Source organism: Eucalyptus grandis, chromosome 4 (assembly GCF_016545825.1).
Source record: "Eucalyptus grandis isolate ANBG69807.140 chromosome 4, ASM1654582v1, whole genome shotgun sequence".
Lineage (NCBI taxonomy): Eukaryota > Viridiplantae > Streptophyta > Magnoliopsida > Myrtales > Myrtaceae > Eucalyptus > Eucalyptus grandis.
Genome location: NC_052615.1, coordinates 15,478,450 through 15,492,668, shown reverse-complemented (window position 1 = coordinate 15,492,668; position 14,219 = coordinate 15,478,450). Strand labels below are relative to the sequence as shown.

Here is a 14,219-nt window from a genome sequence, read left to right as displayed (position 1 = left end):
GGTGAAGAAAGTGTCGTCCCCATAGAGGTACTATGAAATTGGATGCATATAAGCCACTCAAAGCTCATGTGTCATTATTCCTTGACGGTAATATCTTCTGAGTCATCAGTCATCGTAGTTCTAATCTTGAGTATTATCAGCAATTAGTCTCGGTTCCGTCCGGTCATAAATCTTTGACTTTCAATCTGTAATCAGATGAATTAAGACGCTTCAAAGAAGGAAGCATCTTATTCAATAGAAGCAATTGCGAAGATGTTGAAGCTATGATAGAGCTTCTTGAGGCTTCACATCTGGCTTTGGAAGGCGAAAACATTTTGCATGAAGCGAAAGCCTTCTCAACTGGGATTCTCCGCGAGAGAGTCTCCAGTTTGGATGGTCGGCTCTTCAAATGCACCGTCCATGCTTTGGAGATTCCGTTGCATTGGAGGGTCCAGTGGTTCGACATCAAATGGCAAATAAGCTTGTACGAGCAACGGGAGGACAAGCAAAGCAATCTGCTTTAGCTTGCCAAGCTCAATTTCAACACGGTCCAGGCCACACACCAAAGAGATCTTAGAGAGATATCCAGGTAATTTATATGTATATTCACAAATGATGTAGAATATGTAGCGATTCATTTGACCAAGGTCATCTATTTAAAGGATGTCATGTTCTATTTTCGGCTTATCTCAGGATGAAAAGTCAACAGACTCGGTCGAGATATATATGGTCTAAATTCACCCTGGGAACGTGCCTATTTTGATGATATCTCTACCAGACATGATGTGATTTTCCTAGCTTTTGATTCTGATTAGTCGCTTCGGTAAATTCAGGTGGTGGAGGGATCTGGGACTCATGGAGCACGTGGACTTCACGAGGGATCGGCTGGTCGAGAGTTTCTTGTGTGCCCTTGGACTCTCTCAGGAAACACGGCTCAGCTCGCTCCGTAAATCTCTCACCAAAGTCGTCATCTTGATACTGGTGATCGACGATGTCTACGACCTTTATGGCTCGTTGGAAAAGTTGGAATGCTTTACCAGCGCCATTACCAGGTTGTCCATGATGCCTCCCAATCTCTTCCTTTCGTCTCTGTTGAGTTTATTTTCTCTAACTGGAATATCTGATGCTTCTAGATGGGACTCGGAGCAGATTCAACAGCTTCCCGAGTGCATGAAGGTGTGTTTCCGAGCGCTTAACGATGTTATTCACGAGATCGCTTATGATATTGGCAAAGATGAAGAATGGCATCTAGTGCTACCACATCTCGCGAAAGCCGTAAGAGAAAAACTTGTGGATAATTCCATACATATGCACATGTCACCCCAAATTTTTTTTTTTTTTTTTTTTTTTGGTAATGGTAAGAATATATTACTGAGCTTAGGAGAAAAGTACAAACGGCGCCAAAAACTTTCACTCTAGCTGCATAAAAAACAGGAAGAGTGGAAGGGGCCGCAATCAAGCCAGACGGCAGTACAAGAAAATAAAACACAAAGCAACAGGCACAACAACTCCAACCGAACCTCCACGCACACTAGGGGAAGACTGCTGAAAAGTGCCACACCCGACAGCTCAAAACACCGGAGGATTAACGAAAACTGACGGGTCAAAACCCCAACCTCTCTGAAGGCGACGATTCCTTGGAGTGTCAGGGACATTCTTATATGTAATGGCCTTATCTTTGACCACCTTAAACAGGTGGTATCTCCTCGAAATATCATGTCATTCCTTTTCTTCCAGATTAGATGACACAAAGCTCCAAAGGAAAACCAAGCGATGCTATGAAAGAAATCCTTACCCACTAGAAACTTCATAGCCCAGTAAAGGTTGTCCACCCAAGTGTCATTTCTCCATGGCAAATTGCATCTAGAAGCCCAAAAGTAAACTAGAGTAGCTGAGGTGTTGCATTCGAAGAAAAGGTGGTCAATAGAGTCCGGCTGGGACTTGCAGAAGATACAGACCGAGTGATCAATCATGCCAAAAGCAAGAAGACGCACTTGTGTCGGCAAACGGTTCTTGATGATGAGCCACATCAAAAATTGAAAACGAGGGGCCAAGGCCCCATCCCAGACAAAAGGAGCCCAGGGGACTCGAATCTTCCTGACTCTGATGGAGTTCCACATAGAGGCCATAGAAAACGATCCCGAAGGGTCTACGGGCCAAACAAACCGATCATAGGCCGAAGAGAGGGTCGGAAATGAGAGACCCCAATCCTCCAGTCATAATCTGGAGGGAGTAGCTGCATGAGAGTAGAGAGTCGCCACAACCGCATGCACAGGAAGGTCTGGGTCATTCAAGAAGGAGTCAGGGACCAGTGAATAGAGAGGGCCACAAGGCATCCAATTGTTGAACCATAATGAGATTGACTGCCCATTCCCAACTTCCCAGCCAAACAACTGCCTAAACCCACTACGAAGTTGAAGAATTTTCTTCCAGCCCTAAGAGCAAACAGACGGTTGAGGGGCTACCCAAAAATTATGTTTCTTTAAGAAATTCGAATGGATCCACCGACACCACAAAGATTCTTTGTCTGTAAAGAGGATCCAAATATATTTAAGCATAGAGGCTTTGTTGTAGTCCTTCACAGACCGTATACCCAATCCTCCTTCATCCTTAGGCACACAAACATCCAACCACGAAACTTTAACCCCCCCCCCCTTATTGAGGGAGGAGCCCTTCCACAGAAATCGGCGAAGAATGCTTTCAATACCTAAAATGACCGAGGACGGCAAAGTAAACACATTAGCCGGAAGGCTTGAATCGAGTGGAGAAGCCCGACCTTATAAGCTGGAGCCTCCCGGCAAACGATAAAAATCTATGAGCCCAAGAATGAACTCTAGCCGTAATATGGTTAATCAACTGAAGGCAATCCGCATTTCCCAACCTTGATGAGATTATCAGCACCCTTAGGTAACAAACCGGAAGTTTGCCTTCTCGAAAACCAAACTCTAAAAGGATACTATTCCGCAACAATGGCATCCCACCCGACAAGAAGATATCAGATTTACTCTTGTTGGGAATCAGTCCACTCCATGATGAAAAAATGTCCAAGCTTCTCTTGAGAATTACTGCCGAATTCCAATCTGTTTGGCAAAAAAGGAAAACATCATCAGCAAAAAACAGATGAGAAAGCTTAGGAGCCTTGCACCTTAGTAGAACTTGAACTCCTTGACAGAAGTCTTTAGGTTCAAAATACCAGAGAAGATTTCCATAACTAATGTAAAGAGATATGGTGACATCGGGTCTCCCTGCCGAAGACCTCTACCTCCAGGAAAGAATCCATGGAGCTCTCCATTAATAGAGATCAAGAATCTGGGTGTACGCACGCAGACCATAATCAACCGGATAATCCACTGAGGAAAACGGAAAGCTTCAAGAGTAAGTTCCAAGAAATCCCAATCAATTGTATCATAAGCCTTGCGAAAATCTACTTTGACCGCACATTTTGGAAGATATGGGTCAAGGTGGAATCCAACAAACAGTTCTTGAGCAAGCAAAATATTATCTCTGATCCTCATTCCCTTGACAAATGCATTTTGGGACGGGCTGACAAGATCCTGAAGCACCGCTGCAATCCGGTTGGCCAAAATTTTAGTGATAATCTTATAGACAGTGTTGCAGCAAGCGATTGGTCTAAAGTCATTAACCTCACAGGCATTCGGCACTTTGGGAACAAGAGCCAGAATAGTTGCATTCACTTCCTTAAGGAGGCAACCCAAGTAGAAGAAGTCTTTAACAGCTTAAAGGACTGAGGACCCTACTATGTCCCAGTTATTTTTGAAGAATTCGGCTGTGAACCCATCAAGGCTAGGGGCTTTGCCCTTAGCAAGCGAAAACAAAGTATTCTTAATCTCAGAATCCGAGACCGGTGAAGTAAGCAAACATACCTGGTCATCCGAAAGAGGCTTCCGAATAAGTGATGTCAATTCATGCAACGTAGGCTTCGTCAAACCCGAATGTGGAGCAAGGAGATCCGAGAAAAAAGATACAAAAACTTGCGGCACCAAGTTGGGGTCTGAAACAACCGAACTGAATTGTCTTTAACGGAGAGAATCCGGTTGTTTAGATGTCTGGCTTTGACAAAGTTGTGGAAGAATTTCGTGTTTCGATCACCCTCTTTCAACCATCTAACTCTGGATTTCTGCTTATAGAAGGATTCTTCTTGGCCTCGAAGATCTACAAAAGTTCGACGCTGGCCTTTCTCCAATTCAGCAAGAGTGATATTATTGGGGTCCGAGTGCAAAAGAAGCTGGGTAGAACGCAAGGCCTCCCTTGCTTCCAGAGTCCTCATCGAGATGTCTGAAAAGGCTTCAAGGTTGAGTGCTTTTAGGCGGCACTTTAGGATCTTCATCTTGGAAACCAGCTTATACATGGGCCTCCCCCAAACATGGCTGTCCCACGCTTGACGGACTGAATCACGGAAGTTAGGGTGATCAGCCTAGAAATCAAAATATTTAAAGGGCTTCCTTCTCGAACTCGGATCAACAACCCTAACTACCATAGGGGTGTGGTCTGAAATTCTGGGATTAAGAAAAGACGCCTCCGAAAAGGAGAAATCCATTCTCCATAAAGTGTTGACTAGCACCCGGTCGATTTACCGCATTTTTCTGCCTAACCCCGAAGAAGTGGACCAGGTAAAACGAAGACCCGTGTACCTAAGGTCCTCAAGTTCCATTTGATCAAGGCAGAGTCTAAAGTCATCGAAGCAAGGAATCCAAGAATTAGAGCTCCCGAAGCGATCCGTAGGATCCTTAATTGCATTGAAATCGCCCGCAACGAGCCAAGCAATATCTTGAAATAAGTCATCACAAAGAGTAAGGTCAGCCCACAGAGGCCTACGACGCACAAAAGTGTGCTCCCCATAGACAGCATAGATGCAACACGTAAAGTTAGAAGAAATCCCCTTCAAACGCCCATGGATAGCTTGGTCATTTAGAGAAATCAACTCAAAATTAACGGAATCCGGGTTCCATCCAATCCAGATTCTGCCACGCGAAGAATGATCATAATTCGCGAGCCAGCTCCAGCCTCTCAGGAGGGTAGACGAAATAGAAACAAACAACGGCTCAGGGACTTTAGTCTAAAAAAGGCCAACAAAACTAAGACTATTAGAAGCAACAAACTTTCTAATCTCAGCCCTTCTAACAGGGTTCATCATCCCTTTGATATTCCAAAATCCAAAAAACATGATCCAAGGAAAGAAGAGAACTACCTCTGCTTGGAGGACTTGCGACTAGCTTTAGTCGCCTTTGGGACCACTGGTAGGGTCAATCCAGGCGGGTCAGGATGTAGCTGGAGAAGTTGGTCTTGTATCCCAAACCCAGCAGATCCTGAAAGAGCTCTAGGAGAGGGAGGCTTGCTTGGGATCTCATCCTCATCGCTAGACGAAGCAAAACCAGTGATTTCATCATCCAGGTTCTCAAGGGGCGTGACAGGAGTTGGTAACGAGTCATCAGCATCATGGTTTGAAGACACAAGATTGCCCTTTACTGAGAGCTTCGAAGAACCTTTGGGAGGCTTCTGTACAGGCACAATCTCAGTAGGCACCGCTTCCTTCAACTTAAGAGACTGCCCACCTATAGGAGGAGAGGTGGGTTCAAAAGAGAACACAAGGGCCGGAGTCTTCTGCTTCTTCTGCTTCTTACCTTTAATTTGCTGCCACACAGAATCACTCGGCACTAAACTAGGTTGAGATGGAGAAGAAGAATTGGCTTGGAGCGCTACCTCCAAAATAATAGCGTGAGCTGAGGAACCATCCGAGGTTGTACCTGGGTCACTAACCTTATTTGCAACAGCCTGGGAGGGTTCTCCCGAGGCAAGTCCCGAGACTCCGAATACACTTCAGATGGTGTAGCAACAGAGGAAGCAATGACTCCCCCATCAGCCTGGTTTTGAGGCATAGTCTCTACCGAGGGACGAGATTCAGCAGCACGAACATCAGAAGGACCAGCAGATCTATTTTTGGCAGCACATTTATGGCCAAAGATTCCGCAACCCGCACAAGCAATGGGCTTCCATTCAAACTCCACACCTATCTCACATATGTTACCATTGTGTACTGTCTCAATAACTTCACAATCAGGTTGATTAGCTGTGATTTCAATACAAACCCGCGCAAAAGACAAGCTCTTTGCCTGCTCAGTACGTTGGTCGACATACAACAGTTTCCCGAGTGTACTAGCAATCTTCCCGATGAATTGGGCAGACCAGCAAGAGAAGGGTATGTTCGAAAGCCTGACCAACACAGGCACCGAAAGGTGGGTTTCCTTTCGCAGCTCAAGACCCGGGGTCCATTGCTGGAGAACAAGGGGAACACTGGCAACTCGAATCTGCCCACCCTCAAGTAAATTCCTACGAAACTCTATGTCCGGTGTGTGGAACATAAATAAACCTTTCCCATTCGACATGACATCCACCAGATTCGGGCCCCAAACCTTCTTCATTGCTTCCTCAACCACCTTAAATGGCATCCCACATGCATCTTTGGATCTGCAGCTTCCAAGTCTCGGTCGGTTATCTCAATGCAGGGTTTGTTGTTAACCAGGGTCGGGGCCGTATAGACAAGGTCGTAGCCCTTGGCTACTGTTTTGGCAACAGCCACCCAAGTCTTGCCCGAAGGATTCTTCGCAACATCTCTGCCCTTAGGCTTCATCGATCGGGACCTTCCCCTACGGACGGTTTGCGCACCGACAGATGCACGGGAATCTCGCAGCTCCTCCATACCGTAAGAATGAACAGTACCAAGGTTACGATTATTCAATGGTAAAGCCGTCGACGGGGCTCCTTCAACAGTAATAGGAGATAGACCATGTGAACTAGTCCCTTCATCCACAACACGGGTTCTATCCGACTCCCAATCCATCCCAATCAAAGAAATCGCAGCAGCAACCCAAGTAGGAAGAACCCTAACCTAGAAGAGCCATGCGAGTCTATAAGGAGGGACGTACCAGGAGCATCTTCGGTGGGTTTTATGGACGGGTAGGAGGTGCCACTTCCCACCAAGAACCAGCTTCAATCGCTAGTCAGCAAGTCCGAATTCAGCTGCTCGAGCAGCAAGAGGAACAGTGAACAAATCGCCCAAGAAGAGAGCACAGTGAACAGTAACCCGAGAAAGTGACTTTTTTACCCCAAAATTTTTTTATCCTTACATAACTAATCATCTCTGAATCAGTATTTGTTTTTTTTTTTTTTTTTGCTTATTTTTTTTTACAGTGGGCAGACTTTTGCAAAGCCTTACTTACTGAAGCAATGTGGGACAATATGGGCTACACACCATCGCTGGAAGAGTACTTGAGCAATGCGTGGACATCATCTTCAGGACCATTGATCATGTCTCACGCTAGTTTCTTCGTGGGACATATGAATTTGGAGGATGTAGCAGATTTACTGGAGAGAAACAAGGATCTGATTTACAATGTGTCCATGATAATTCGCCTCTGCAATGACCTTGGAACGTCAACAGTAATTATCAAACTTCTGCGCCGAAGTTATAAACCAACTGAATTTGAGATGATATTAAGAATTCTTAGCCTGCGAAAAAAAAACACGGCATATGGTGTAATTGAATCAAGGAGATCGAATCCGATAAGCACATTAAATTGATTTACTTGTTCAATTAGGCCGAAAGAGACAGAGGAGATGCTCCATCGTCAGTGGTGTGTTACATGCGAGAAGCGAATGTTCCGGAAGACGTCGCTAGGAAGCACATCAAGGAACTGATAAACCAGGCATGGAAGAGCATCAATGCTCATTGCTTTGGCAATGTCGAGACGCCCTTTGTCCGAACCTTCATTGATGTCACCGCGAACGCGTCTCGTGTTGCACATATGCTTTACCAGTTCGGAGATGGGTTTGGCGTCCAGGATGGTGATATTAGGCGGCAAATCTTATCTGCAGTGATTCACCCTGTCGCTCTTAACTGAGATAAAGCGCAAATGTAATCACATAGCAAGTGCATAAGGTAGACTAGCTGCTGCCAGTCAAAAGATTGAGTACTACGCGCAAATTGTATCCTAAGCTGCATAATCATCTACTTGGGTTTAAAATGGTCAAATATCTGCAAGATGTCCATCTTACATTATCGCACAGAGTAACTATATGCCTACTCGGTCTGATCCACATGAATCGCACTCTCAAAAGAGATACTCGAGATCATAATAATCTGATTGTTCTCATCTGATGTGACATTGAATGTTGTAATGGCCAGTGGCGGTACATTATTTTCTCAATAGAATCGAAATTATGATGAAACTTATTCTATTGAATCAAGTTAATTGCACGTAAAAAATAGTTGGACCGCAATGGGTATGGGAAAATGAATGCGTTTCTCATAATTTCTCATCTTGTTATAGGACGATTTGTGAGGTTTTATTGGTGGCATCCGTTATCCACTAACACGCAGCCTTATCAAATGTCAACGCATTTTCCCCTTGAAAGTTTGTCATCTGGTCTCTCTCCATAGAAAATGCTTCTTCAAGTTAGTAGATTTGAATTTTATGTCGTATTGACATGGTGAAAACGACAACATTTGCAACTTGCATAAACTAAATATGTTAAGAAATCAACCTCCGTCGTACTTGAATTGATTTTAAATAGTATCCTTTCCATTATATTATGACACCTAATTTATGGTGACCATTAATAATTCATTGCGTAGAAAAACTAGGGATTGATTTCTACCCCTAAATAAAAAATTATTATTAAATTGCAAATAGGTGTTAAGAGCATTTTTAGCATTAAACCCACATAAACTGCATTGAACTTGAATTTCGGTCATGCCCATCAAATTTCATGATGTGCCCGAAAATTTCACATGTGCATTGCACGTAAGGTGTTCTTAACTAAGAGGGTTGGTTCTTTGATCCAGAGGGCATATTCTTAATAATGAAAAGGGTAGACACCGCAAATATATTCAATATCAGCTAAATATGTGTGATTTTTTGCAAGAAAGGAGTAACGGGCGGAAAGATATGGCCACTCATGGCAGAGAGAGATTCACGGCCAGGTTAGATGCAATCAAGAGTGAAACATGATCAAGCCAAGTGTATAGTCGGAAAGCAAAATACAATACATATGGATGTGATCTTTGGAATGAGCAGATTGGCCATTATTCAACCCGTAACCAATCAGTGGTGGCTCTAAATGGTAAGAAAAATTGCATAATTAAATCAAATATCAAGTTGCATTTGATAGGATTTAGGAGAGCCCATGCTAAGTACCATGCTTAGTAATCCATTAAATTTCTCTAGGTAGTTCATCTCTAGAAAGGTTGTGACATATATTAAACTTGAAGTTCAATGAAAGGCCGTGTCGATTTGACTCAACTTAGTCATAATTGTAGTTTCCTATTTTTCAAAAATACAAATTTATTAATGTGTGTGGTAGGGACTTTATCCCGAACTCATCGCTTCGTGTTTGTCACTGTAAATAAGACACGCCCGCACAAATAAGAGAGACCATGCTTCTCTGTAAATAAGACACGCCCACTATAACCATGCTTCTTTGTTCCCTCCATGTCCATTTATTTGTTATGACCCATGTTGTAAAATTAATGTGGAAAATATAGGATTTTTCAATTAAATCAACATGAAAGCATCAAAGAAATAAACGAGAACAATAAAGGACAATAAGTGGTTTGGTCCGAATATCAATATCTACTATATGGGAGAGTCAGTGACAAATAATTCATTAATAATTGGAGAATCAAAGTTACAATTACTTTTATGCTCTTAGAAAAGATCTAAATTCATTGTATTTATAAATAAGCAACTCAATATGGATGTAAAGCTCATGGCATACAAATCTTCGCGTTCTAACACAGTGGCCAAGAGAGAACTTCCCTGTGCGTCTCTTTTTATACTTCAAGTCTTGGCCAGAAAATCTCAACAAGGCCCACAAAGTCCAGCCTTTGTCTTGGTCAACCCTTTTTCTTGTAAAGGAAAATCCCTCCTTTTTTTTTTGTGCCCTTTCCTTTATGCAATTTAGTACACTCTTGCAACGGAGAGATTCTAAAACCGTTTTGAGATTTTTTTTTCCTCAACAAATTCAGTTTATCATATATTGCATCCTCCAATCGGATCAAATATCATATAGGGCTCAAACTTGATATGTTTTTTTTAATAACTCCTTAGGTCATAAAGGACTTTTGACCAAGCATAAAAGTCCGAATCTCCAGCCTCTTTCTCTGTTCTCACTGACCTCCCCGTATCAAGTTACTTAGTCCAACTCTTCACTCATTTCCCTCGTGGGAAAGATCCCAAAAGTCCTATCTTTTTCATATGCAATTTTTTTTTTTTCGAGAAGCAGTGTAGTTTTATCTCTAAAGGTGTTTCTGGCTTGCAGTCTTCTTCTCCAACAATTTTAAGTATGCTGCATTCATGAAGTAGATGTCAATGGCATCGAGACTTTCCAGGTGGACAAGGTAATTACTTGCTCTGGCTTTGTGGTTTATTAATTTCTAATTTGGCGCAATACATCTTTAGCACATGCTAATTTCAGACAAATGAAGGGAAAAGGGAATTTTGCCAAATTCCTTAAACAGGCTCAACTCGCTCAACTCGTTAAGAGTGATTGATTAATGGGTGAGTTGGTCCCGGCCTAGAACCACGAATTGATCCTATGGCTCTTAGTTCCAAAATTTTGGAAGCCGGAGTTAGTTTGGAGGGTTTTGGAATCAGGAATTGGGATAAAATACAACTGTCTGAAACTATATTTTATGTTCTTTTTAAAATAATTTATTAATTTAACCAAATAATTAAAAAGAAATATATATTTTTACTTTTTTGAGTCTTAGTGGGACAAAAAACATTTTTCCCCATTCCAGGTAACCTTGCTTCCTATTGGGCTGCAAAGTTTAATGTCGGTTGGCGCAATAAATCGTGGCGGGAAAATCTTGATTGGGCCTCCAATCGTTTCTCGGGTGGGGGATTCTATCAATCTCTGGCTCGTTTTAGCTATGGTGCTCTTTGTTATATCATATGGAAAGAACGCAACAATATGATTTTTAGAAATCAGGCCCTCTTTATCCCGGCGATGAAGATGCATCTTTGCAAGGCCGTCAAAGACAAAGCAATGACATTCAAGCATGTGGTGGATATCCCGAAGAATAGACGGCTGCAACGGAGTTGGGACTTAAGTCCTTCTATTTTCTTGTAATAGAGGGTTGTAGGTCTTAGTTCTTCCCTTTGTTGTTCGGCCTCTCGGCTTGTTGGTTGTTTTGTTCCCTTTGGTCCCTTGGCACCCCTTCACTCTTCTTGGACTGTCTTGTAGAGTGCTTATTTCTTGATGCCTCGTGGCCCGTTTACTTGTTTTTCTTTGCAAAATCAATATATTTCTTACCTTAACCAAAAAAAAAAACATTTTCCCCAGGTGAGTGTGCGGAGAGGGAACTAACGCACACCACAAGGAAAATATTTTTGGCAGTTTTCCTTTTCCTTTTACTATTAAAACACCCACATCTCACTCTCTCCATTTCTCTCTACTTTCTCTCAGCTGCATTAAGCACCCAATGGTTCCTCAACCTCTTTCATCTTTCTCTTTCACCCTCAGTTTCCACATGATGAGCCTTACTTTCATGTAACTTCACTGTTATGGTGACTTTATTGAGACCTTGGTGGTGGTTGCATGAGAGAGGGAGGTGAGGGTGCCAAACGCAAGAAAGGGAGGCGAGGGGCGTTGATTGTCGAGCGTGAGAAAGGGTGGTGGGAAGCTAAGGCATAAAAGAAAGAGAAAGAGCTCTAATTTTTATTGAGGTTAACCTTTGGCAAGTTTCGTCGGTTTGGTTCAATTCAGCATGAGGAACTGGGAATCGGGTTGGTATTGGGTTGGATTAGACCGATGCACACTCCTAGAGCTTGTGTGGGCGTAACCTTGAAAGTTCAACAAGTTCAGGGCCCAAATTCAATGTGGGATCACATATTGGGCCAATTCAATGCAATTCAATGGAAACACGTTATTCACAAATAAAAATGTTCCAAATTTTTAAATATAGACGAATGTAGTAGAGAATGAAAATGTAAGACAATGCAAAAAGTGATGGGGCAGCACTATTTCCACCCTCATTTTGGTTAAGAAACTATTTTTTTCAATTAACCAGCCAAATTAACCTTCTTTTTCTCTTCAATTTAATGTTTTTTTATCATGCTAATTAAAAAAAATGCATTTATTTGTATCATCTCTCTCATCAATTTCTTAATATAAATGTCCAATTACATCACCACCCTATGTAGTGGCGTCGCTGGCTTAAGCTCCCTCTCTCTCATGAAAGGGGAAGAGTTCGAATCCCAGATGCGTCACTAGTGGTCTTAAGTGTGGTGTCGTGGTGGTGGGTCCTGTGCTAGCACCTCTCCGAGTTCACCTCGCCAGCTACCAGCTGTATGGGGGTTCCCGGGTCACTAAAAAAAACAAAAAAAACGTCCAATTACATCCAACAAGATATCATATTATCTTATATCCTCTTATCACTTTGTCTAGAGAAGATTGTTAATTTTAATTCATGGTTTAATTCACAAAAGCCACATAGAAGATGTTAAATTTATATTTCTAATGACTTATGAATACACAATTAATTGCTTATTTTTAATCAAATAGTTTGAGCAAACCTTTGTTTCAAAGTTGAGAATTAAAATTCTATCTAATTATCTAGTTGATCTTGACCTTGTGGCTGTTTTTCTGGAATAATATCTTCTAAAGTTAAACTTCGTTTATTTTGTGCTTTCTTTTGAGTTTTTCACATTTTAATCTAAATTGCAAGATGGAGGTTGAACGTCTTGTTACACATTCTTCACTTTCAAACTCACATTAGATTATTTAAGAGAAAATTTTAACCATAATTTATACTTTTGATCCACTTGTTATAAGATTGAATATACAATCTGTAATATTTGGTTGGTGGGCCCAAAGGAAGAAAACAAAAGAAGGGTTGAAAAGTCAAAAGAAAAATAAGAAGAAAAAAGAAAGGAAAGAGAAAAAGGGGTGAGCAGTGGTTGCTCACTTTAAAGAGCTGAACCACTTTGAGAGAAAGAGAAAAGAAAGGAAAGAAAGAGAAAAGAACAAGAAGTAGAAGAAAGAAGAAAAGACAAAAAAAAAAAAAAGGGAAGAAAGGAAATGGATTTTGGCACGTGCATGCTGCGGATGTCTCACCAAGTTGACTTGACTCCATAACGCAGTGCCCGGTAAAGATTAGGCCCCTCGTTCATCCAATAGAAGTAATTTACAGGTTTAGAGCTCAAATTCGGAAATTTTGAAAACTCGAGTGGTGAAATCTGATTTTGGAGTCGTTGAGCCATGTATTTTCATAGAAATCATAGTTTAGGACGTTGTGGAGCAATAGGATTTTATGAATTGTGATTTGAGCTTATGGTTTGTTCGAAACAAAATTTCGAAGTTTTTCGCATACAGTGAACCGTACGTGTCCAGCAGTTTTGGGCCCATATTTTGTCATTTTTTGGCTTAATTTTGGGATGGTCAAGTTGAGATTCTTATAGTATGTTTGAAGGGATTTCTTTTGACTATAAATATGTCCGGAATGGGGTTCAGAGGAGAAAGTTATATAACTAAGTTTTGCGCTTAAACTCTGTGTTACGAACAGTTTGAACAATCGCTTTGGTTATGTGATTTGTTAGCGCGTATGAATCCTTTTATTAGAGTTAAGGTATAATTTAGTCATTTTGTAGTTGAGATAGAGTTTTATTTGATTTTAACATTATTCCTTGGTTATTTGATAGGGCCGTGAGTTCGACAATACGAGTATCGTTTGTCATTTGGTCATAAAAAACGAGGTGAGTGGTACTATATCTTCTTTAGTTTGGTAAAACCATGTCTTGAAGTATATATGTATATGTATATGTATATTGAATTGAGGAGCATTTTTATTGCATAAAAGCTGGATCGAGCACTTGCTACTATTTGGTTGATTATGAATATTTGAAAATCGTGTTATACAAAGTTCGTGGAGTAATATATATGAAATTGCTTTGCGGCGATTCATGGAAATCTTAATGATGATTTGAGAAGTGGATATGAAATGGATGATGGGCTATGTTGCAAAATGTTATTGGCTTGGTTTAAGATATTGATTTATGGATTGGATTTTTGGTATTGGAGGATGGTTGTTTATGCTCAATATGACTGTAAATCTAGTGAGTAGTTTTTGGAGTATGCATACCAAATTTAGGATATCCTTCTGGGTCGAGCCACCAGCTTTGTAGGTGGAGACCTTGTTAAGGGGAATTTTGATCGCCTTG

At 41.5% G+C, this 14,219-nt stretch overlaps 1 protein-coding gene and 1 long non-coding RNA gene across 2 annotated transcripts; both read left to right on the top strand.

Moving 5' to 3' along the window:
- On the top strand, positions 1-903 carry LOC120292836. The gene is made up of 3 exons (XR_005550443.1): positions 1-87; positions 196-568; positions 813-903. It is a non-coding gene; the product is annotated as an uncharacterized LOC120292836 (long non-coding RNA).
- A 103-nt stretch (positions 904-1,006) lies between these two features.
- On the top strand, positions 1,007-7,898 carry LOC120292514 ((E,E)-alpha-farnesene synthase-like). The gene is made up of 4 exons (XM_039310742.1): positions 1,007-1,031; positions 1,113-1,254; positions 7,189-7,533; positions 7,596-7,898. The coding sequence occupies exons 2-4, from the start codon at positions 1,150-1,152 to the stop codon at positions 7,896-7,898; spliced, it is 753 nt and encodes a 250-aa protein (XP_039166676.1). The 5' UTR covers positions 1,007-1,031; positions 1,113-1,149.
- The last annotated feature ends 6,321 nt before the right edge of the window (positions 7,899-14,219 follow it).